This window comes from Colobus angolensis, unplaced genomic scaffold, assembly GCF_000951035.1.
Source record: "Colobus angolensis palliatus isolate OR3802 unplaced genomic scaffold, Cang.pa_1.0 Scaffold24, whole genome shotgun sequence".
NCBI classification, from domain to species: Eukaryota; Metazoa; Chordata; class Mammalia; order Primates; family Cercopithecidae; genus Colobus; species Colobus angolensis.
This window is the reverse complement of record NW_012115599.1, coordinates 4,599,784-4,625,687: the sequence shown is the minus strand read 5'-3', so window position 1 is coordinate 4,625,687 and position 25,904 is coordinate 4,599,784. Positions and strand designations below refer to the sequence as shown.

At 40.0% G+C, this 25,904-nt stretch overlaps 1 protein-coding gene across 2 annotated transcripts in view; it reads right to left on the bottom strand.

Annotated features, from left to right (window-relative positions):
• Positions 1-25,904, bottom strand: part of GFPT1 (glutamine--fructose-6-phosphate transaminase 1) — a 65,508-nt gene that overhangs the window by 22,331 nt on the left and 17,273 nt on the right. The window contains exons 3-12 of one of the 2 annotated variants that reach the window (XM_011945257.1): positions 25,432-25,539; positions 19,970-20,095; positions 15,574-15,632; positions 14,637-14,771; positions 12,799-12,860; positions 10,772-10,851; positions 10,541-10,594; positions 6,825-6,930; positions 4,668-4,831; positions 2,377-2,472 (exon numbers count right to left, since the gene is read on the bottom strand). In XM_011945257.1, the coding sequence (XP_011800647.1) occupies positions 2,377-2,472; positions 4,668-4,831; positions 6,825-6,930; positions 10,541-10,594; positions 10,772-10,851; positions 12,799-12,860; positions 14,637-14,771; positions 15,574-15,632; positions 19,970-20,095; positions 25,432-25,539 (990 nt within the window). The remainder of the gene's footprint in view (positions 1-2,376; positions 2,473-4,667; positions 4,832-6,824; positions 6,931-10,540; positions 10,595-10,771; positions 10,852-12,798; positions 12,861-14,636; positions 14,772-15,573; positions 15,633-19,969; positions 20,096-25,431; positions 25,540-25,904) is intronic. The other variant, XM_011945259.1, reaches the window with a different exon arrangement.

Genomic DNA, 25,904 nt, shown 5'->3' with positions numbered 1-25,904 from the left:
GCCTCGGCCTCCTTAGTAGCTGGGATTACAGGCCCGAGCCACCATGCCCAGCTAATTTTTTTCTATTTTTAGTAGAGAGGGTTTCACCATGTTGGGTAGGCTGGTCTCGGACTCCTGACCTCGTGATCCACCCACCTTGGCCTCCCAAAGCACTGGGATTACAGGTGTCAGCCACCACACCCAGCCAGCCCATCTTCTTTTTTATCTTAGTTAGTTATACTATAAAACCAAGGTACGTGTTTTACTTTTTATCTTTTGAATAATTATACGTTCTCCTTTTTGAATTTCAATAATGAAAGAAGGTATGTTTCTCTATTTTAAAAAATTAGCAAGTAGGAAACAAAACCAAACAAAATAAAAAGTGTCACTAGCTTCCCAAATAATTTATAATCAAATCCCAACTACTTACTTTGGCCTTCAGGTCCCACACGACCTGTCTCCTGCTTACTCTGACCTAATATCCTAGCACATCCCCTCTCACTCAGGCCACACCAGCCAGACTGTCCTTTTCTTGCTGTTCCTGCACTAGACCAAGCCTGTTTGCATACCTCTGCCTACAGTGTTTTCCACAGACCTTGGCATTAATTACAAATGTCTGGGAAGAAAGGAAACAACAGTAAAGAGCTCGATCAGGGTCATGCAAAGGCAAAGACTCAACATAAAAGCAAAGAAAAAAAAAAAAAGGCAGACCAACTACCAGAAAGACCTGTACTGCAGATGATGTCAAAGAATGACATGGATGTAAGCCAGTGAGGTTAGCTGGCCACAGTGTTTCCTTAATATTAGTCCTAGAAATTTCTGGTGGCTAAGGAGATTTGGGATAGTTCTGAAAGGAGCTGCCCAAAGCTCTAAATTTGATGCTTTTGAGAAAAGCCTGATCCCTGTTGAGATGAGGTAGGCCATCACTACATGCAAAAAAAGAATGTCTGATGGACAGGGGAGGGGATGGAGAGCACTTAGAACAATGTACACATGGGAACTAGTTTGGTTCAATAAATGACTAACAACGTGACCTTTAGCAAACTGAAAGCCTCAATCTCCTCATCCTAACAACAAAAAAGATGACAGCTATCCTGTTTTATTACAGAACTTTTATGTACATAATACAGATATAAGTACTCTATTTATTTATTTATTTATTTTTGAGACAGGTCTTTCAACCAGGCTGCAGTGCAGTGCTGGAGTCAGAGCTCACTGCAGCCTCGATCTACAGGGCTCAGGCAATCCTCCCACCTCAGGCTCTTCAGTAGCCAGGGCTACAGGCACCCACCACCACACCCATCTAATTTAAAAAAAAATTTTTACTAAAAACGAGGTCAGGCTGGTCTAGAACTCCTGAGCTCAAGCAATCCTCCCGCTTTGGGTGCCCAAAGTGCTGGGAATACAGGTATGAGCCACTGCACCCAACCAAAAGTACTTTTTAAAACCGTGAACTTCCCAAAGTTTGTCTCATTTTCTCATTTTCTTCCCTTATAAATCTTTTCCCTGGCCTCATTTCCATAAGCACCATAAAAGAATTTACTGCTGTTCTCCCAGTTCCTCCAGCTCAACCATCTTCAACAATCCTTTCTGTCTACAGAGGCAGATACAATTCCTCTGGTGGTAGATGTCTGTAATCCCTGCTACTCGGGAGGCTAGGGCAGGAGAATCGCTTGAACCCGGCAGGCGACAACTGTGGTGAGCCGAGATGGCACCACTGCACTCCAGCCTGGGCAACAATAGCGAAACTCCATCCTTAAAAAAAAAAAAAAAAAAAAAGTGTTTTACCTTAAAAATGCAGGAGGGTACAGGATATCCAAAGGCATCAGGCAAATACCTGAAAGACCTCTGGGGAAGTTCACACTTTTACTTACTTGTACACTCAGAAAGGAAACCTAGGCTAGGCAGATACATGTAAGCTGCCCAGCAACGGGACCAAATCTCATTCTTCTTAGAATTCACAGTACCTAGGACAGTCCCTGGTACACAATGGGTGATCTATACATAAAATTTACCGTTTTAACTATTTTTAAATGTACAATTCAGTGGCATTAAGCACATTCACATTATTGTGCAACCATCACTAAAATCCATCTCTGTAATTTCATCATCCCACAACTGAAACTCTGTACCCTTTAAATAATAACTCCCCATTTCCCCTCCCACAGCCCCTGGCAACCATTAATCTACTTTCTGTTTCTGTGAATCTGACTATTCTAGATATCTCATATAGGTAGAATAATACACTAAAGAACTTTTTCCAAGATGGCTGGGCTCCACTGACGGCTGACAGCTGTAGCTGGTCTACAAGGCTATTAACGGCAATGAACTTTCAGGTTGTTAATGGCACCTCCTACAAGAGACACTGAAATAATAAAATAATTCATATGTAACTACCAGTATAGTCATCAAAGTTGACTCTTCCTCTCATTGTGTTCACGACAGACTCTGGCTGCTCAAATATTTCCTTCTGCATAAATGAACTGAAGTTGCCTACAGTAAGAGAAACCACATAATTAGAACAAAAACAAATCAAAGAATAAGAATTTGTAAACAACTAAAAGTCCCCCACCTTTAATAAAATCTTGGTAAATAAAATATAACAAAAGGTCATGCAATAGAGAAAGTTATTTATACATGACTGCCTAAAAGATTGGGTGAATATATTTTACTCTATGTGGAAAAAAATAAGAGTACAAGTCACTTTTAATTAACTTCATACTTGAAATGTGCAGTTAAAACAAAACAAGTGAAAGAGACAAGCCTTTTTTTTTTGAGACGGAGTCTCTCGCTCTGTCGCCCAGGCTGAAGTGGAATGGCGCAATCTAGGCTCACTGCAATCTCTGCTTCCTGGATTCAAGCGATTCCTCTGCCTCAGCCTCCTGAGTAACTGGGACTACAGGCACACGCCATTACGCCAGGCTGATTTTTTGTATTTTTAGTAGAGACAGGGTTTCACCATACTGACCAGGCTGGTCTTGAACTCCTGACCTCATGATCCACCCACCTCAGCCTCCCAAAGTGCTGCGATTACAGGCGTGAGCCACCGCATCAGGTCAAATGAGACAAGTTTTAAGTTTTGGAGTGTGACCTACATTCAAACTGCGGTTCTATCCTTTACTATCTAAGCTGGGGAAATAATTAATCCATAAAATAAGAGACCAGTTACTTCACAGTATGGATTGCAGTATGGATTAATAAAGCAAGAAATCTGACATATATGTGGAGTCATGCAACAAATGTTATTTCTTATTTTTATTTTTTTTTTTGAGACAGGGTCTCACTCTGTCACCCAGACTGAAGTGAAGTGGCAAGATCACCACTCACTGTAGCCTCAACCTCCCAGGCTCAAGTAATCCTCACATCTCAGCCACCTTAGTAGCTGGGACTACAGGCACACATTACCATGCCCGGCTCATGGTTTTGTTTTGTTTTGTTTTGTTTGAGACAGAGTCTTGCTCTGTCGCCCAGGCTGGAATGCAGAGGCGCAATCTCACCTAACTGCAACCTCTGCCTCCCAGGTTCAAGCGATTCTCCCACCTCAGGCTCCCTAGTTGCTGGGACTACAGGTACGTGTCACCACGACCATAACTTTTTTGTATTTTTAGTTGAAACAGGGTTTTGCTATGTTGCCGAGGCTGGTCTTGAAATCCTGAGCTCAGGCAATCTGCCTGCTTCGGCCTCCCAAAGTACTAGGATTACAGGTATCAGCCACTGCACCCAACCTTGTTTTTTTTTAACGTTTAGTAGAGACAGGGTCTCACTATCTTGCCCAGGCTGGTCTCAAACTCCTGAGCTCAAGTGATCTCCTACCTTGGCCTCCCTAAGAGCTGAGATTACAGGCATGAGCCAGTGTGCCTGGCCAATGTTAGTTTCTATTCCTACCATAATCCCATCAGTAAAATAATCCAAATCATAATAATTATAATACTTAACAGAAGCAAATATTACATACGACTAAGTGTGTCAGACACTATTTTAAGGACTTTATACATAGTAGCTTCTTTTTTTTTGAGACAGAGTTTCACCCTTGTTGCCCAGGTTGGAGCACAATAGCGCAATCTCGGCTCACTGAAATCTCCGCCTCTGGGGTTTCAGCCATTCTCCTGCCTCAGCCTCCCGAGTAGCTGGGATTACAGGCATGTGCCACCACACCCGGCTAATTTTGTATTTTTTAGTAGTGTTGGGGTTTCTCCACGTTGGCAAGGCCAGACTGGTCTCGAACTCCCCATCTCAGGTGATCCGCCCACCTCGGCCTCCCAAAGTGCTAAGATTACAGGTGTGAGCCACTGCATCCAGCCATATAGTAGCTTCTTAATCCCCAAAACAACCTTAATGAGGTAGACTCTATTATCCTCATGTTATATATAAGAAAACTAAAGCACAAAGAGAATAAAAAGGAACAGAACATGAACTATATTTATGTTCATAAAGTATCTTTAAAGTATCAAGTGTTGTTCATCTCTTTTTCATATGTTAGAAACAAATCATTAATTAGTTTGAAGATGACTGTAAAAACAGCAGATAATTTCTCTAAAGAATCATCCCTTTTCCTAGGGTTGTCCTTTGACTAATCATGTGGAAGATTCTACTCACCATTCATTATTAGAATCAATATGCTAGGAAAAGAAGCAGAATATATTCTTTCCATTAAGGACAGCAAGCTATAACATGACAAAAACTTTTACCCTTCATGATCTGCTGGAGTTCCATCTGGAGTGTTTGCACAGCTCGTCCGGGGTGATCTCCTGCAGTTCGTTTAATTCGATGGATAGAAAGACGTCCATCCACTACTGCTGCAACATCATCATCTTCTAGAAAGATGACGCGATTGGTGTGTTCTATGACAGCACTATAACATTTTCAAGGAGATATTACAATCAGTAACTAAGGATCATTACTATAAATGAAACTATTATTTGGATACAAGAACCAAATTTCAATATAAACTCTATCACTCTGCAGTATCTCGGAGAATTTTCTGGTTACTAATGCCATCCCCTACAGGAAAGTATGGGGAAGGTGGTCATTGTGGACAAAAAATAAAAGGATCTCTGCATAGCAACCTAAACCAAATAGATTAGATCAGAAAGCATGGTTGTTTCCTCCTCATTCTATCCATTACCAAGTCCTGAAATTTTAACTTCCAAATACTCTCAAAGCTTCTATATCCACCACCAGACAAATTCAAGCTCCCATCAGTTCCTTGGCTGGACTACTGCAGCAATTTCCCAATTAGTCCACCCACTTTGTCTCTGATCTCTCTCCATCCATTCTCCATTTCTGCCAAAACTGATATCAAAGGCAACAACTCTAATGAAGATTTCTCCTTCACTCAACAAACCATCTGACAGCTTCCCTTTGGCTCTTAGAAAGACAACAAAGTGGCCGAGACAGGCGGATCATGAGGTCAGGAGATCGAGACCATCCTGGCTAACACGGTGAAACCCCGCCTCTACTAAAAAATACAAAAAACTAGCCGGGCGAGGTGGCAGGTGCCTGTAGTCCCAGCTACTCAGAAGGCTGAGGCAGGAGAATGGCGTAAACCCGGAAGGCGGAGCTTGCAGTGAGCTGAGATCCGGCCACTGCACTCCAGCCTGGGCGACAGAGCGAGACTCTGTCTCAAAAAAAAAAAAAAGACAACAAAGTGCCTTACCGTAACCCCTACACCTCCTTCTCCAGCTTCATCTTCCACCAAGCTTCCTCTCACTCTATTTCCAGCCATACTCATAGCCATCCTAAACTCTCACAGGCTGAGCCATTTGCAAAAAATGAATGTTCCTCCTTCTACCTCTTAACCTAATTAACTCCTAATCTCTCCTTAACTCTCGGTTCAAATGTCATTTCCTTAAAGAAATTTACCCACCAAGGGTAAATCACCCTGTTACTAGCATTCTGCAGCTCTTGTCACAGTTGGAATTCTATACTTGTGTGATCATTGTTTAAAATTTGCCTCCTCACTAAGGAAGAGCTCCTAAGGACAAGTAATATTTTTATTTTTAGTCACCATTATCTCCTGAGGCTAGCATATGGCTTCACTCAGAGTGTTCAATATGAATGTATACATGAATGAGAAAAGGCTGATATGTTTCTGTAATTCCAGTGTATTTAAGCCATAACTGTCAACTGTGTAATCTTACACATCTTAGCCCTGACTATACACCTTACACATCTGTAAAAATATTAAAGAGTAAAGCTTGTTTTCCCACTGAGATAATACATTCCCTGATGTCCTAAATGGCATTATTTTCTCATTTTTATTATATTCTGTTATTTTCAGGTATAGTGAATGACTTGTTTGCAATTTGGGTGATTTTATTTTATCTTCATTACTATTTCATTTATAAATGCATTTAAACATCCCCCCGCATTTTCTCTCAGAATGTCTTAGTCTACTACTATCCCTTTATAAAAGTGATTATGCTGCAAATTAATTCCAAATGTAAAATATGAGTATCGACATTACACTAAAACTACAATAGTTTAGCAACTATGCTATAACAATTGGGATACTAACTAAGCCATTTTACTCTTCAATCTAGAATCTCCTCCCTTCAAAACCTAGATAAGGCTCCTGAAAGAAGAAGGAAAAAAATGTAAGAGTTCTAAAATAAATACACTGGAAAAAGTCTCAAGGAATATATGTGTTCTTGGTAAACTGACCTACACTCTTTGAAATGACAGAAAAAGTGTCCTTATAGCCCCGTCTCCAAAATGGTCACCCATATTTCTTTAATTAAAAAAGTTCTCTCATAGAGCACAATTAGACTGATACACAATGACTTCTTGGTTTTCTGTAGAATGAGAAGTTTTACTAAAAATGTCTTTGAATCAACTAAGCTCACCTTGCATCAGAAGCAAAGTAATACTCCACTGCTTTTTCTTCCACTGGGAAAAGGCAGGTTGTGCTGTCCACACGAGAGAGATTGCAGCTTCCTTTCTTGTCTTTGCCTAAAGCATATAGTTAACATGAATTGGCAAACATGTAGAAAATCACGTACAATGTAGAAATATGCATAATTTTCTACAAAATCAAGAAAAAAATCATAGCAACACAAAACAACTTCAGCAAATTTAAAAAGCCAAGTAGATCATCTCATTTCCATGCAATAAGCCAGTAAGAACAGACAAAAAGTGTACAGTGAAGTAGCAACTATCAAAGAGTGCGTGGCAGGTAAAAGTGCTACATTATATGTTTTTTTCATATAATATTTCTTTTCCAGGTAAAAGGCAAGTAATTCCTTAATATTAACTGGCTTTTTTTAATCAAAAGTGTGTATAAATTAATTTTAACTTTATACAAAACCTGATGATCTTAACGCATAAGTTTGTGTACCTATAATTATCACAAAATTACATTTAAAATATCAAAATTGTGCAATGAAAAATAAAATGAACACAGTGGCTCATGCCTGTAATCCTAGCACTTTGGAAGGCCGAGGCAGGAGGATCACTTGAGGTCAGTTCAAGACCAGCCTGGCCAACATAGTGAAACTCCGTCTCTACTAAAAATACAAAAATTAGCCAGACGTGGTGGCAGGCACCTATAATCCCAGGTACTTGGGAGGCTGAGGCAGGAGAATCACTTGAACCCAGGAATCGGAGGCTGCAGTGAGCCAAGATCACACGCCATTGCATTCCAGCCTGAGCAACAGAGTAAAAACTCTCTCAAAAAAAAAAAAAAAAGAAAGAAAGAAAAGGAAAATGAAGGCTAGTGGCAAATTAATTTTATTATGTCCTAACAAAACCTCACTAGATTTTAGCAGCAAGTCAGCATAACAAATCAAGTTGCAGTCTACACTAATTCTGATTTTAAAACAAAACAGATGCATATCACTCTCTAATCATGGTATATCATATGTGGCACCCACTGTTAGGGACAAAATTTATAAACCAAGAAACTCTCCTTTCTTTAACTTGGGTTTTCTTATACTTCCTTTAAGTCAGGATAAAGTAAGGTCTTTTTGCAAAGCTAATATCCTTTTAATTCTTGTATTTCAGATTTATGACATCTCTACTTAATTTGTCAAGACATTAATTTTTTTCATCAAGACTGGAATACTAAAGTTTTATAAACTGGCCTAATATAGGAAAAAAATCTATTAGTTGAAGACTACATAAACGTCCTAGAGACAAAAATGCACCTTTCTCTAAGGCCAGGACATAACAGAACTATGGACACAATAGCCAGAGAATATTACAAGCATACTTATAAAAACTGCTATTTTACCTATCCTCTTAAAATGCACATATAAAGACAGACTTGATAATAATTATTAGAAATGTACATTCAAATGTGCTAATTATCCTGAGTTGATCATTATACATTGCACACATGTACTGAAATATACACCAAATATATAATTATATATCTATTAAAAATAATAAAAGTCAAAAAAAGCACATTCAAAGTTTTCCACCATCTGTGATTATTTTATGTTTTAGTGATGAAAACAAACTAACTTTTCCCATTCATATTTAACAGCAAAGATGCCAAACTTTGAAAAATAAGTGTAAGATGACATCCAAGAAAAAGTAACATTATAGAAAAACAACATATTAGTGTTTGCCAGGGGCTGGGAATGAGACAAGGGTTGATGACAGAGGGAAAGTTGAGGGAACTTATTGAGTGATGAAATTGTTCTGTATCTTGATTGTGTTGGTAGTTATGCAACTTCACATCTGACAAAACTCGTGAAACTACATGAAAAAGAGTAAATATTACTGTATGTTAAAAAATAGAGGCCGAGGCGGGCAGATCATTTGGCGTCAGGAGTTCAAGATCAGCCGGCCCAACATAGTGAAACCTCGTCTCCACTAAAAACACAAAAAATGAGCCGAGAGTGGTGGAGCGCGCCTGTAGTCCCAGCTATTCCAGAGTCTGAGGTGGGAGAATTGCTTGAACCTGGGAGGTAGAGGTTGCAGTGAGGTGAGATCGTGCCATTGTACTCCAGCCTGGGTGACAGAGCAAGACTTCGTCTCAAAAACAAAAACAAAAACAAAAAAGTGAATTTAAAAACACATAAAAAGAGAGTTCAGCATTTTAAAAAAATAAATGTGGCCAGGTGTGGTGGTTCACGCCTGTAATCCCAGCACTTTAGGAGGCCGAGGCGGGAGGATCATGAGGTCAGGAGTTCAAGACCAGCCTAACCAATATGGTGAAACCCCGTCTCTACTAAAAATAGAAAAATGTGCCGGGTGTGGTGGCACATGCCTGTAATCCCAGCTATTCAGGAGGCTGAGGCAGGAAAATCGCTCAAACCCGGGAGGCCCAGGTTGCAGTGAGCCGAGATCACACCACTGCACTCCAGCCTGGGTGACAGAGCGAGACTTCCTCTTTACAAATAAAAAAATTGGCTGGGGGTGGTGGCACATGCCTGTGGTCTCACCTACTTAAGAGGCTGAGGGGGAAGAATCACTTGAGTCCAGGCAGCCAAGGCTGCAGTGAGCCATGACTAAGCCATTGCACTCCAGCCTAGCTGAGAGAGCAAAACCCTGTCTAAAAATAAGAATTAGCTGGGTGTTAGCCGGACGCGGTGACTCACGCTTGCAATCCCAGCACTTTGGGAGGCTAAGGCGGGCGGATCACGAGGTCAGGAGATTGAGATCATCCTGGCTAATATGGTGAAACCCCGTCTCTACTAAAAATACAAAAAAAAATTAGCCAGGTGTGGTGGTGGGCACCTGTACTCCCAGCTACTCAGGAGGCTGAGGCTGGAGAATGGTGTGAACCCAGGAGGCAGAGCTTGCAGTGAGCCGAGATCACGCCACTGCACTCCAGCCTGGGTGACAGAGCAAGACTCCATCTCAAAAACAAACAAACAAAAAAAAAGAACTAGCTAGGCGTGATGGCACACACTTGTAGTCCTAGCTATTTGAGAGGCTGAGGCAGGAAGATCGCCTGAGCCCAAGAGTTTGAAATTGCAGTGAGGTATGACCATACCACTGCACTGCACTCCAGTCTGGGCAACAGAGCAAGACCTTGTCTCCTCCCGCCACGCTATTTAAAAAGTAATATGGAAAGTTACATCAAAGTAAATAAATAAGAAAAACAAAAAATAAACTTTATACATAAACAATAAAAGAACAATCACTACAAATTCAAATAAAGCCAATCAAGATAGCAAATGTAAATCCAACAGGAATACGTCGTGCATAAAATAAAGACGATTTAAACATATTTCAGTTAAAAGTTAGGCTAAATGATTCAAATAACTACCACTTAGTTAATCTATAATAACCTAGCACACAATGCTCTTTTCCTAATCTAAGCATATATCCCACATGATTTTAAAACAAAGGAAAAAATAATTTACAATTTCAACTATTTTCTCAAATTTCAGAAATTTTAATGAAATTATTAAAAGCACTTTCTAAATGCCAAAAGCAGACACGCAAAATATACTCTGCAAATTAGAAAAATGTCAAAATATGCTTCCCCATAAAATAAGCACATTTTTAGAGGCCCAGCACATTCATTCACTCGAAGAACAAAAGAATTAGTAAAGAATAAACAAAAGAGGATAAGATCCTCCCCATCCATGCAGAATGCATTTCCCACCTCTTTCTCCCTGTGATCCCCACCGTGTGAATTTTGATCCAATCTGAGTCCTAGCTAAGGATACACAACAGAAAAAAAATTCTAATCATCAGAGAACTCACGAAACCAAATCTTTTTCATGTCTAGACAGAACTATATATACATATGCATCTGACCAAAGGGGCATTTATTCCAACTTAAGGAAAATAATTCTTCATATCTACTGCACTCCATTTGTAGAGGTAATTTTACCTGTTCTGTAAAGTATAGGAATGTGATCAGTAGAAAGTTTATGTTCACTCCGTACACCAATCAACAGAGGGCTACCTCGCCTGTAAATTGCAAGAACAGTTAGAATTAAATCATTTTTATAAATAATGGACTAATGATATAAAATTTAATGGCCAATACTCTTCAAATGTTTAAATTCTCCCCCAAGCTCAACTTCAGATATAAGACAGAACTAGATAAAAATAATTTTTTAAAAAAATTCTGTATTGGGCCAGGTGCAATGGCTCACACCTGTAATCCCAGCATTTCAGGAGGCCTAGGCAGGCACATCACTTGAGTCCCAAGAGTTCAAGACCACTCTGGGAAACACGGCAAAACCCCATCTCCAAATTAGCCAAGTGTGATGGCACATGCCTATAGTCTCAGCTACTCGGGAGGCTGAGTAAGGAGGACTGCTTGAGCCCGGGAGGTGGAGACTGCAGTGAGCCAAGATCACACCACTGCACTCCAGCCTGGGTGACAGAACAAGATCCTATATCCAAGAAAAAAAAAAAAACAAAATCTGCATTAGGGGTCAGCAAACTGGCCTGCAGTCCCAGGGTTATTTATTTTTATAAATAAAGCGTGTTTGTTTGTTTGTTTGTTTTTTGAGAACGGCCTTGCTCTGTCTCCCAGGCTGGAGTGCAGCAGCACAATCACAGCTCACTGCAGCCTTGACCTCCTGGCCTCAAGTGATTCCCTTGCCTCAGCCTCTGGAGTAGCTGGGACTATAGACATGCACCACCACACCCAGCTAAATTTTTTATTTTTTGTAGAGACGGGGTTTTGTCATGTTGCCCAGGCTGGTCTGGAACTCCTGGGGTCAAGCAATCCACCCACCTCAGCCTCCCAAAGTGCTGGAATTACAGGCATGAGTCACCATGCCCAGCCTAATACAGGTTTTTTTTTCTTTTAATTTTTTAAATTATTTCTTTTTTTAATTGACAAATAAAAATTGTACTAAATACAGTTATTTTGGAACATAACCATGCCCATTCTTTTACTTATTTTCTGTAGCTGTTTTCACACTACAACTGCAAAGTTGAGTAGTTGCTACAGAGGCTACATGGTCCAGAAAGCCTAAAATAGTTACTATCTGGTCTACTCCAAAAAAGTTTGCCAACACTTGTTCTGTAACAAGGTATTTTAATTTTTTTCCTTTGTAATGTTAAATGGAACATTCCTTTCAATTGTGCACAGAATGCCAATATATGAACATGTAGCACCTTCTCCTTAGTCACCCTGTTTTCAGATTAAAAATATCTCTCTCTTACCACATCTTAGGGCACCTCACTTAGGACTTCAGGATCAGGCCTAAATATCCTATTAAGAAGTAATGATGGTACAATTATCTAGGAATCTGTCTAGAATACATGTTTCAAAAAATACAGAGAAAGCTAATATTTTAACTTTATTAGATAATATTCAATATCCAAATTCACAAAGTAACCTTGGTGCGCCCAACAAAGACAAAAGGCCAATTAAATGCCAAAATGTATTTTTTCTTTTTTCTTTTCTTTTTTCAGACAGTCTCGCTCTGTAGGCCACACTGGAGTGCAATGGCACGATGTCGTGGCACGATGTCGGCTCACTGAAACCTCTTGCCTCCTGGGTTCAAGCGATTCTCCTGCCTCAGCCTCCCAAGTAGCTGGGATTACAGGCATGTGCTACCACACCCAGCTAATTTTTGTACTCTTAGTAGAGACAGGCTTTCGCCATGTTGGCCTGGCTGGTCTCAAACTCCTGACCTCAGATGATCCACCTGCCTTGACCTCCCATAATGCTAGGATTACACGTCTGAGCCACAGCGCCCAGCCTGTTAACGGATTCTCTTAAATGGAAGAGTTGTAAAACAACAGACAAGAAGGAGCACGTGAAAATATGCTCACATGAACATATCTAATAAAGGGCAGAGCCTTTATAATAAAGGGTCATGTATAGTCTACGAAGAATAAACATGTAACTCAAATATGTTGAAATACATTAGTCATTGTTAGAGGTGTATGTACCTTGTGCCAACTGCTTGCCCAGGAAAATGAACACTTTTAAATACGAGTGCAAAAGCACCTTCCTATGGAGGGAAAAAAATGCATTAGCAATATTTACTATAATCAATTATCAAGTCAGAAATGCCTAGAACATACTGGCTTTAGCACAGAAATTTTTTGTTCACACAAATGCTCTTTTATATCAGTTTATAAACAAGTCTAAAGTTCAAACACTCCTAAGCTTCGGTGTATCCAAGACCCACTTTTTTTTTTTTTTGAGATGGAGTCTCACTCTGTCACCAGGCTGGAGTGTAGTGGCACGATTTTGGCTCACCGCAACCCCCGACTCCCTGGTTCAAGCGATTCTCCTGCCTCAGTCTCCCGAGTAGCTGGGATTACAGGCACACGCCACCACAACCAGCTAATTTTTGTATTTTTAGCAGAGACAGGGTTTCACCATGTTGGGCCAGGATGATCTCAATCTCCTGACCTCATGATCCACCCGCCTCAGCCTCCCAAAGTGCTGGGATTACAAGCATGAGCCACCACGCCAAGATCCACTTTTTTAACCAAGCCTACACTCAAAATATGCTCAATAGATAACAACTCCAAAAATAGATCATTTAAAAAGTCATCTTTTGTACAGGTTATGAACCTTCTCAACCGATATATCCTATCTCCATCATTTACCTATCTATGTCGTCATAATCCTATGGATTACCAGAGGAAAGACAGAATTAGAAAAGATCCCAAGATCAAAATCCAAAACATATTCTCTGCCCTAGTAATTGTACACCACTGTTAACTTCCACTCTTTCTGACCTTGATATTAGAGATATAAATATATACAATTATTAACATGCACACCACACAACTCCATCAACCCGAATCCTCAGGGACAGGGCTTATAGGAATCAAGAACAGATAAAAGAGGAACATGAAGTAGGAGAGGGAAGAACCACCCTGGAACACAAACTGGATTATACGATGAATAAAACGCAAAGCCTATTAGAAACAAGAAAAAGCTGGGAAGGCACATTACTCTACTCTGCCTTGGGTAAAGAGAAGGAATAGGCCTCTACGTTCTCCATTTTCCTGCTTCCTCTTTTTGCTACAGATATAAGATTTGGGTGTAGGTGGGAGGGAAGTGAGGGCTGGACCTTAGTTGGGGAGTTAAGGACTTTTAAGTGGGAAAGCTAGAGTTATGAGTGAGGAAGGGAGATGTAGGTATCTCTATGGATTTGGACATTTGTAGATCTTTGATGTCTTTAATCTTTAATTAAGCATGTTGGATAGAATCAAAAAGAATACTGCTTTTCTCATGGGCTTGGAAATGCTTTTCTATCTATAGAAAAGCCTTCCTTCAGGGCCAAGGAAAAGTCCCCAGAAGGAAAAATAAGTAGTTGACTTTGTTGGCTCAGAGACAAGCAGGCATTATCCCAGAATATAAACTGTGGCAGCTGTGAAGCTACTATTGTGCTAAGTTATTGGTTGAGAAGAACATCCGATGAGCAAGAAGCAAGGGAATAACTAATCCTCCATTGTGTGTACGGTGTATATGTCCACGTGTGGTGCATATGGATGTGTGTATATATGCATAATTGTTAGACACACTTTGATTTTGGATTATTTTTCATTCTCATGACATTAAACCAGAATGAAGTAAGTAGAATTTCAAGTGGAGGGTAGGGGGGAATCAATAAATCAATCAGTCTCTCAAAATTATTCAATCTGAATAGTTATATGAGAAATAAAAGACAAAAAAAAAATAGCACAGCTCCTGCTTATCAAACTTAATTTCCAGAAAGTTTCTCATGATTAATGTTGGCATAATTATCTTTTAAAGTGTGGCTTAATACCAATTGTTGGATAACTCTCTCCACCAAAGTAGTAAAGCTGGTATCTTGACTTTCCTGATTGTCATACATATACTTAACGAGCTTGGCAATTGTCTCTGTATCTGTTTCAGATTCGAAGTCATAGCCTTTGCTTTCCTGTAAGTAGAAAGAAAAAAAGATACAATTAAAGAAATATTCATGACATAAAAACCTTTTCTATAGAATTGTCCCCTCAAATATTTCACTAATTTCTAATATTCTTTGAACACCATATCCCATTATACAAAATTAAAGTCACCATCTGATTAGAGTGACTTCAAAACAGTGTTGTACTCTGTGTAACTGAACATACACTTAACTTACTGTCCAATAAATAGCCATTAGCTGTATGTGGCTATTTCAATTTAATTAAAATTAAATAAAATTTAAAATTCAGTTCCTCAGTCATACTAGCTGAACAACCACATATGGACAGTGGTTACTATACTGAATAGCCCAGATACACTATGTCTTCCATCACTGGAGAAAGTTCAATTGAACAGCCCTAAGAAAGCACTCATGCAGGTCAACATTATGACCTCAACAATACAGTATATAGCTATTTAGGACACAGAACTTTCATTTAATTTGTATTGATTCTTCTTGTATTAATATGTCCTAGGACCTTTAAAACATGACAGAATCTCTCATAACGTAAAAAATGTCTCCACAAAATTCCAATCTTATTTGAGCCTTTTGTCATGTATATTACAAATACTAATCATTTCCTTTTCATATCAAAAAACAGAATTGTTCCACTCTTAGCAAAGAAAAGTTCAATAAACCACCATGCCCTTGGAATTGTCCAAGGAATTACTTGATGACACCTATATGGTGTTGCACATCCCAACAACCAATCCCAATGCTCTCGTTAGAAGTATTCTCAAAGACTGGTGTCTTTTGAGGTCACCTTACTTACCAAAAACTTTTTCAAGTCTTTGTAGTTGGTGATGATTCCATTGTGAATAACAATAAATTCTAAAAGAGCAAGTGTTGATGACAGAAAAGTTAGAAGTCTGAGAAACCTAAAATATCTATTACTGTAACTGGATTTTTTTTCAAGTCAAAAATTTGTAACATGCTATACTATTTGTTATTTATAACATAATTACATCTACTTCTCATTATCAGATTATCATCACGTAGATCAGCAGCATTGTTTATGTGGCATAGCCAAAGTACACAGTGCAGGGGAGGTGGGTACAGTGGGGAAATAAACAGGAAGTCTAGAGATAACAATTTCAGTTGTGGCTAAGCTAGTAACAAAATGTTACCATGAAAGGAGCAAGTTTATTGGGTCTGTTGCCTCATTTGCAAAATGAGAGAGCTGAACTAAATACTATTCTTATTTCTCTGTTCATTCATTCTTGAGTATAAGTTTAAAGAGAAGGCCTTTCAAACTAAAACAATAATCTGATTTACACTAAATGAGTTTAAGAACTAGAACTAAGGAATTTGCTAAGAAAAACCAATCAGTTCTATAGTTAACTTGTTTGAGATCCAGGTAAGTCATAGAATGTCAGAGAAATAAACGCTAACGTATCATTCCAAGAGAAGATAGATACGATCTTGGGATAATTTTCTTCTTTTTTAACTAACTTTGAAAACTGTAAGAACAGATAATCAAGAGTTGACAATATCACTATTTGTAGCCACAGATGGTACATAAAAACTACCAATCTGGCTGAGCGCAGTGCCTCACGCCTGTAATCCAGCACTTTCGGAGGCTGAAGTGGGCGGATCACCTGAGGTCAGGAGTTTGAGACCATCCTGTTCAACATGGTGAAACCCTGTCTCTACTAAAAATACAACAACTTAGCCAGGCGTGGTGGCACGTGCCTGTAAACCCAGCAACTTGGGAGGCTGAGGCAGAAGAATCGCTTGAATCTGGGAGGCAGAGGTTGCAGTGAGCCGAGATCGCACCGCTGCACTCCAGCCTGGGCAACAGAGAACCAAAAAAAATCCTGCCAATCCTGGATTTATTATTCAGAGTTCATTTCAGTTAGGAGAAAAATTACTGCTAAATTAAATTTTATATTAAATTATCAAAATATTCTTTTTTTTTTTTTTTTTTTTTTTGGAGACACGACGTTGCTCTGTCACCAAGCTGGAGTGCAGTGGCTCAATCACGACTCACTGCAGCCTTGACCAGGATCCTGGGCTCAGTGATTCTTCCACATCAGCCTTCCAAGCAGCTGGGATTACAGCTGCTTATACCACACTCAACTAATTGTTTTATTTTTCTGTAGAGAGTCTCACTACGGTGCCCAGGCTGGTCTCCTTAGCTGAAGCAACTCTCACACTTCATCCTTCCAGTGTCTTGAGAATATACGCATGAGCCACTATGCCAGGCCAAAATGTTCTTTTTTCTTTTTTGAGACAAAGTCTTGCTCTGTCGTCCAGACTGGAGTGAAGTGGCAAGATCTCGACTCACTGTAACCTCTACCTCTCGGGTTCAAACAATTCTCCTGGCTCAGCCTCTCAAGTAGCTGGGATTACCAGTGCATGCCACCATGCCTAGCTAATTTTCGTATTTTTAATAGAGACGGGGTTTTGCCATGTTGGCCAGGCTGGTCTCGAACTCCTAACCTCACGTGATCCACCTGCTTTGGCCTCCTAAAGTGCTAGGATTACAGGCATGAGTCACCACACCCGGCCCCTCACAATGTTCTTAATATACGTAAAGATCTGACATTTTGGCTGACAGTAATTAGAAACCAAATAATAAACATTTTCACTAGATTTTTGAGAGAAGATGACAGCAAGTACTAAAATAAATTTATAAAAAAACTTGCTGGGTGTGGTGGCTCACGCCTGTAATCCCAACATTCTGGGGGGCTGAGATAGATGGATCACCTGAGCTCAGGAGTTCGAGACCAGCCTAGCCAACGTGGTGAAACCTTGCCTCTACTAAAAATACAAAAAATTGTCAGATGTGGTGTCAGGCACCTGTACCTAGCTACTTAGGAGGCTTGAGGCAGAAGAATTGCTTGAAACCGGAAGGCAGAGGTTGCAGTGAGCCGAAAGCATGCCATTACACTCTAGCCCGGGCAACAGAGCAAGACTCCGTCTCAAAAAAAAAAAAAAACAACTTAATTCTAGAACAAAGAGATTCATAAATAGCTAATTTAAAGGCTTTAACTTAAAGCCAAATTCTCAAAACATAATCTAGATGTAAGTTTTTGGGAATCTTTCAGGCCTTGTCAGTGTCAAAAGTCTAAATTATTGCTACCAAAATGATCATATTCAATAGCAATTATTGAAGCACAAGAAGCCTAAATAGGCAGCTTCAGAATTAAATTAAATATCAGAAAGCGCTGGGTGCAGTGTCTCATGCCTGTAATCTCAGCACTTTGGGAGGCTGAGGTAGGAAGATTACTTGAGTCAAGGAATTTGTAACCAGCCTGGGCAACAAAGCAAGACCCCTATCTCTACAAAAATAAAATAAATTAGCTGGGTGTGGTGGTGCAAGCCAGTGATCCTAGCTACTCAGGAGGCTGAGGCAGGAAGATCACTTGTGCCCAAGAATTTGAGGTTACAGTGAACTATGATCCCACCACTGTACCCAGCCTGGGTGGAGGAGTGAGACCCTGTCTCTAAAATAAAAGGAAAAAAATGGGTAGGGATAAATACACACATATACACTTTTGTATGTATTCTGTATGTATTTCCTTATTTTTAAATGAAAGAACACTCAATAATTGGTGAATGTTATCTACACAGGGAATAAGAGGAAACAGAAGAGTCTAGACTTGTTTTGTTGAGACAGTCTCACCCTGTTGCCCAGGCTGAAGTGCAATGGCGGCAATGGCGCAATCATGGCTCACTGCAGCCTCAACCCCCAGGTTCAGGTGATCCTCCTGCCTCAGTCTCCCGAGTAGCTTGGACTACAGGTGCATGCCACCATCAAGCTAATTTTTGTATTTTCTGTAGGCACGGGGTTTCACTATGTCGCTCATGCTGGTCTCAAACTCCCGGGCTCAAGCAATCCCTCCATCTCAGCCTCTCAAAGTGCTGGGTAGACTTCCTTTAATATGTCTTGTTTTAAAGAAGTGACTTCAGAATTATGTAAATATTTTAAGTAATCATAAATAACATCTATTTTTAAATAATACCAATCCTTAAAAATAAAAAACAGGCCGGGTGCAGTGACTCACGCCTGTAATCCTAGCACTTTAGGAGACTGAGGTGGGCTGTTCACAAGGTCAGGAGATTGAGACCATCCTGGCTAACACAATGAAACCCCATCTCTACTAAAAATACAAAAAATTACCCGGGTGTGGTGACACACGCCTGTAATCCCAGCACTTTAGGAGGCTGAGGTGGGCAGATCATAAGGTCAGGAGATCAAGATCATCCTGGCTAACACAGTGAAACCCCGTCTCTACTAAAAATATAAAAAATTACCCTGGCGTGGTGGCACACGCCTGTAGTCCCAACTACTTGGGAGGCTGAGTCAGGAGAATTGCTTGAGCTCGGGAGGTGGAGGTTGCAGTGAGCCAATATCACACTACTGCGCTCCAGCCTGGGTGACAGAGCAAGATTCAGTCTCAAAAAATAATAATAATTTAAAAAAAATTTTTTTTTAAACATATTAAAGTAACATGTATCCAGCCAGTAGCACAACTGCATGGAGAAAGACTATTCCAAGTAACTCTAAAACACAGTAATTTGGTTATACATTTCTAGAGAGATATGCCCTAAGGACAAAACCGATAACAAAAGTTCTCAGCCAGGAGCAGCGGCTCACGCCTGTAATCCCAGCACTTTGGGAGGCCAAGACAGGAGGATCACTTGAGATCAGGAGTTCAAGACCAGCCTGGCCAACACAGTGAAACTCCGTCTCTACTAAATATACAAAAATTAGCCAGGCATTGTGGACAGAAAGGGTCTCATTCTGTTGTCCAGGTTGGAGGGCAACGGCGTGATGTACAATCACGGCTCACTGCAGCCTCTATCTATCTCCTGGGCTTAAACAATCCTCCTACCTCAGTCTCTCAAGTAGCTGGGACTATAGGCATGCACCACCATGCCTAACTTATTTTTTTATTTTTTGTAAAGACAGGATCTCACTATGTTGTGAGGGCTGATTGTGAACTCCTGGACTCAAGCAATCCTCCCAACTCAGGCTCCCAAAGTGCTGGGATTATGGGCATGAGCCAGTACTCTCAGCTCTGTATACTCTCTACGACTTCTGAATGTTTGAAATTTTCCAAATGAAAAATAATTAAAATAATGAAAATCCAAGAGCCTTCTTTCTGCCCCCATTATTAGGCTTCCACAATCATTCCAAAGCACGAAAAATCTTTCCATACCATTATTTTTATCAGAGCGCTGGGGGTGGCTATTGACAGGATTGGGTTCTCCATGTGTTGCCCAACGGGTATGAGCTATTCCAAGGTGTACATCAAATTCTATATCCAAATCCATATCTTGTTGCTCTGAAGAATATGAAAAGAAAAATTTCAGTATTAAATCATGCTGCAGAAATAATGCTATAAGCTATATTTAAATATAATTACTACAATGCTGCTCTCTTGGAATATACAATCACTGAAACTAAAGATCAGGCATATTCAAAATAGTGATTAAAAGACTTAGGAGGCCGAGTGCAGTGGCTCACACCTGTAATCCCAGCACTGTGGGAGGCCAAGGCAGGCGGATCACCTAAGGTCAGGAGTTCAAGACTAGCCTGACCAACATGGGAAAACCCCGTCTCTACTAAAAGTACAAAAATTGGCCAGGCATGGTGGCACGCGCCTGTAGTCCTGGCTACTCCAGAGGCAGAGGCAGGATAACCACTTGAACCCAGGAGGCGGAGGTTGCAGTGAGCTGAGATCACACCACTGCACTCCAGCCAGGGTGACAGAGCGAGATTCCCTCTCAAAAAACAGACAAAAAAAGTAGCTGGTTCTTAATTTATTTTTCATATAAGCTATCTTTCCTTGGGGCTTCTTAAAAAAAAAAAAAAATGGACAGCTCCAGTTATTAACTAGTAATGCTCTTAATTTCCTAAATATAAAATTCATTTGGCTAAGAACCCAGATAACAAAGTTTATCAGAATTAGGTCTAAATTAAGAGCAAACTGGCTGGGCACCATGGCTCATGCCTGTAATCCCAGCACTTTGGGAGGCCAAGGCAGGTGGATCACCTGAAGTCAGGAGTTCAAGACCAGCCTGGCCAACATGGTGAAACCCTGTCTCTACTAAAAAAATTAGCTGGGCGTGGTAGTGCACGCCTGTAATCCCAACTACTCAGGAGGCAGGATAATCAACTGAACCCAGGAAGGGTAAGTTGCAGTGGGCCAAGATTGTGCCACTGCCCTCCAGCTTGGGCAAAAGAGCAAGACTCCGTCTCAAAAATAAATAAATAAAAAATAAATAAATAAATAAAACCACAATGGTATATTCTGTTGTACTATTACATTTATGATATGTTGTCAACCTAGCTTCCACTAGAATTTGAGTTCTACAAAAACAGCCTACCTTATTATTTTTGAATCCTAAGCACTAAAAGGTATACATGGCAGATACACTTTTGTTGGATGGCTCAATCAATCAAAGAATAAAATCACGCATCTATTCTTTCCTGGCTTAACTGTGCTCTGAATAATTAAGGCAACCTGATAAATGACCTCAAGAAAAGTACAGGATTACTACTTACCATTATTCAACAGGCTAATGCAAGAAATGAAAACATTTCTTTGACTACTTTTTATATACATATATTTTTTTTTTTTTTTTTTTTTGAAACAGAGTTTCGCTCTTGTTGCCCAAGCTGGAGTGAGTGCAATGGTGCAATCTTGGCTCACTGCAACCTCTGCTTCCCGGGTTCAAGCAATTCTCCTGCCTCAGTCTCCTGAGTAGCTGGGATTACAGGCGTGCACCACCACGCCTGGCTAATTTTTCTTATTTTTAGTACAGACAGGGTTTCACCATGTTGGCCAGGCTGGTCTTGAACTTCTGACCTCAGGTGATCCGCCCACCTCGGCCTCCCAAAGTGCTGGGATTACAGGTGTGAGCCACTGCACCAGGCCTGTTTGACTACTTTTTAAAGCTAACTATAATTAAAGCAGTATCCCCCTGCACATGCTGGCAAGCAATACTGGAGAAAGTCACAAGATTCTGTATATTGAATCCATTTCAAATTCATGGTAATTACCACACCTTTATTTCACTGTTGCCATAGGGACATTACCGAATGTCCAGTAAGAAAAAACTTATTGCTATGACAATAAGCATATTTCCCACAATAAATATTTCATGTCATATAAATTAATCATGACTTTGAATCCTTGACTCCTCCTTATTGTCTGTTACCCGTTTTAAAGCCCTTTGCTGAATCTTAAGTCTAGATAACCCCCACACTCAGTTTCTTGTCTCCCATCCGCTGCCAAGCAATACTGAATAAAGTCAGAAAATTCTGTAAATTAAGACCCTTTCAAATTCATGGTAATCAGCGTACCTATTTCACTGTTGCTACTTAGGAAACATGTATCCAAGTTCCTTATTCATTAAACTGATAGCTCAATCCAGTTCCCCGACAGTTCATCATATCTTTTCTATTCTCTGTAAAGCTCAATCCTACCTGCAGTCCCTCAATTTCCACTTTACTCAGCTTTTGTCCTCTCACCTGGTAATTATCTGCTTTAAGTTTGTCTTTGACCTTTGATTCCTAAAGTACACTCTTTCCTTTAAAGGCCAACTGCTTGCCTGTGCCTTGATCTTCTTGGGCCGTACTGCTTCAATAATTTCCTCATTTGCATCTTCCATCTTAACCTACCTCTACTCCCATGGCTCCTCGCCCTCTGCCTGCTTTTTCTCAGATGTCATCTTCCCTTTTTAAAAAAAATACTTAAAACATATTTAAATTTGCTGGGAATAATGAACACCCAACTACCCATACTCAGAGTTAACGAAACATCTACTCATTTGTGCTTTACATATTTTTTAGGATCTAAAATGTAAAAAATCAATGTGGTATATGGAAACTCTAAATAAATAAATGTAAAAAAAATGCAATTGATACCTCCTTTATATCCCCATCCCATTCATTTCCTCCTCAGAGGATTCTCAAGTTGACAGTCTCACTATACATGACTTTTGAACTATGATTATGTTAACATGAGACCATAAATGACAGTATCATTCTGTGTTTTTAAATGTCCTATACTTTACATACCAGGAATTATCCATGTTCCCATATGCAGAACCAGATTCAGTACACTCCTTTCAAAAGCTACATATGGTCATTCACTATCATATACAACTTATTTTTTGTTGTTTTTGTTGTTGTTCTTTTGTGGAGATGGAGTCTCACTCTGTTGTCCAGGCTGGCGTGCAGTGGCGTGATCTCAGCTTAATGCAAGATCTGCCTCCTGGATTCAAGTGATTCTACTGCCTCAGCCTCCCCGACTAGCTAGAATTATGGGCACATGCTGCCACACCCGGCTAATTTTTGTATTTTAGTAGAGATGGGGTTTCACCATGTCGCCCAGGCTGGTCTCAAACTCCAGAGCTCAGGCAATCTGCCCACCTTGGCCTCCCAAAGAGCTAGGATTACAGGCATGAGCCAAAACACCCGACATATACAACTTATTATATCATCCCATTCCCTTATTTACAGACATTTAGGCTGTTTCCAAATTTTGTGACAATGAATCTTATTGTCATGTCACCCTGTTCATTGTGTTTCCTTCAAGTATATATCCAAGAGTGGAAGTGCTTAGTCTCAGGGTATAGGCATTTCCCAGGTAGATATTGCCAGATTGCTCTTCAAAGTGATTTACCAGTCACAAACTCACCAGTAATAGCTGTAAGTTTCCATTTGTAGCTAATAAATTCAATCAATACTTATTTTGCATGCATTTGTAGGGTAAGATTAGCTAGGGGTTGGCCAGGCACAGTGGCTCAAGCCTGTAATTCTAGCACTTTGGGAGGCCAAAGAGGGTGGATCACCTGAGGTCAGGAATTCACGACCAGCCTGGCCAACATGGCAAAACCTCGTCTCTACTAAAAATACAAAAATTAGCCAGATGTGGTGGTACACGCCTGTAATCCCAGCTACCCGGGAGGCTGAGGCAGGAGAATTGCTTGAACCAGGAAGCAGAGGTTGCAGTAAGCCGAGATTGTGTCACTACACTCCAGCCTGGGCAAGAGACCAAGAGTCCATCTTTAAAAAGAAAAAAAAAAATTAGCTAGGAGTAAAGCAGACACCCAAATAATTACACTTCAAACACAAACCAGTTGGCCAGGCACAGTGGCTAATGCCTGTAATCCCAGTACTTTGGGAGGCCGAGGTGGGTGGATCACTTGCAGTCAGGAGTTCAAAACTAGCCTGGCCAACATAGTGAAACCCCATCTCTACCAAAAATACAAAAATTAGCCAGGCATGGTGGCACATGTCTATAATACCAGCTACTCAGGAGGCTGAAACAGGAGAATCGCTTGAACCTGGGAGGCAGAGGTTGCAGTGAGCCAAGACTGTGCCACTGCACTCCAGCCTGGGCATTGTAGCAAGACTCCATCTGGGGGAAAAAAAAAAAACAGTTTACTGCGAAGAAGCATGTTTCAATATGTTGACATTGAATAATGGTGATTCTGTTCACAATCTGCCTTTATAACTTCCCATATTTGTCTACCAATACTTTAAATAAAAAGGACTACTATCATTCAAACCTGCCATTACTATTCTTATCTTTCTATGCTATTCTACTCAGAAGGTCCTCCCTTCACATCTTCACTGACCAAATATAATGAGCACCCATTCCCTATGTATTCCCAGTCTTGTCAACTTGTGGCAACTCTCCCCTGAATCTCACAGCAATGTCTGTTCTCTCCTACAGAACCCACTATATCAGCCTGGTATACAGGATGCAGAACACACAATAGATATTTATACTATTGTTTTTGAAGTGTAGTTATTTGGGTGTCTGCTTTACCCCTAGCTAATCTTACACTACAATACAGACAAAATAAGTATTGATTTAATCTGTTAAACAAGTACTACAAAGCTAAATGTATGGCTTATGTGGGGAAAAAAAAAGACAAAATCCATCATTTTCCTCTACCTGTACTCTTCCACAATGATTATGATGGCATTCATATGAGTAGGTACATAAAATACTTGCTGTTTCCTGGATTTTGTGGAGAATTTTAAAAGTATTTTTTCAATCAATCTACTTCAAAGTTTGTTTTGTTTTCAAGTTTCTTGTGAAAAAATAAAATGTGTAAGCATAATGTTATGACCTAAATACTGAGAAGTAAATCCTCTTTGATGGGGCATACATCTCTGACAATCCTTGTGCCAGAGAAGAAAACTATGAGGGAGAACATGATACTTACCAGATTCTATCAGACTTACTCAAAGATGCAACGTCAAAATTAACTACATCCAAGCTAGGCATTTAATTCAAAGTGAAGACAATTAGCAAGTGAAGACACGTGTATAAGGGCATCACTAAAAATACCTTTTGTCCTATGGAAAGCTCTTCCTCAGGAATGGTGGCTCAGAAGATACTTATTACTCAGAGCTTGCGCTGAAGGTATATACCTAACTAATTTCCTTCCCTAGTTGCAATGATTATTTTTCAGGCTCAGGCACATTTTAAAACTAGTCCAGACAGTAACAAAACTACTTTTCCTTCCCCCCTTCAATGTTACAGACCATTATCATTAAAATGGGTCCCAAAATATGGGAGGAGGGAGTAACTTGGTGGAGAATGGGGAGGGGAAAAGAGAAGGGGAAGGGGGACAAAAATCAACTTAAGTACGTTACTGTGAACTTCTTCATCCAGTGCCTTAACTTTTCCTTTCTTCTTAATAAGCTGGATTTTGCAGGCATTGGCTTCCCAATCTTTGTCATTGCCTCCATCAACTCCCACACCTAAACCATCATAAGGTAAAAAAGCAAGATTTAGAAACTGGCTACTGATAAAATTATTAATGTGAGGCAAAATTTTTAATTAAAAAATACATTCTCATCTAATTAATTCACTTATTTATCAATTCAACATCTACTGAAAACCTGCTGTGTATCAAGAACCAGGATAGCTGCTAGACACAAGAACAAAAATAACTCCATTTCCGTCCTCAAATTTCTAAGTCTATCGAGAAGACAGACAAGGAAAAAATAATTCAGCATAATTACGAATTATAATAAAAATACTATAGGGCCGGGCGCGGTGGCTCAAGCCTGTAATCCCAGCACTTTGGGAGGCCGAGATGGGCGGATCACAAGGTCAGGAGATC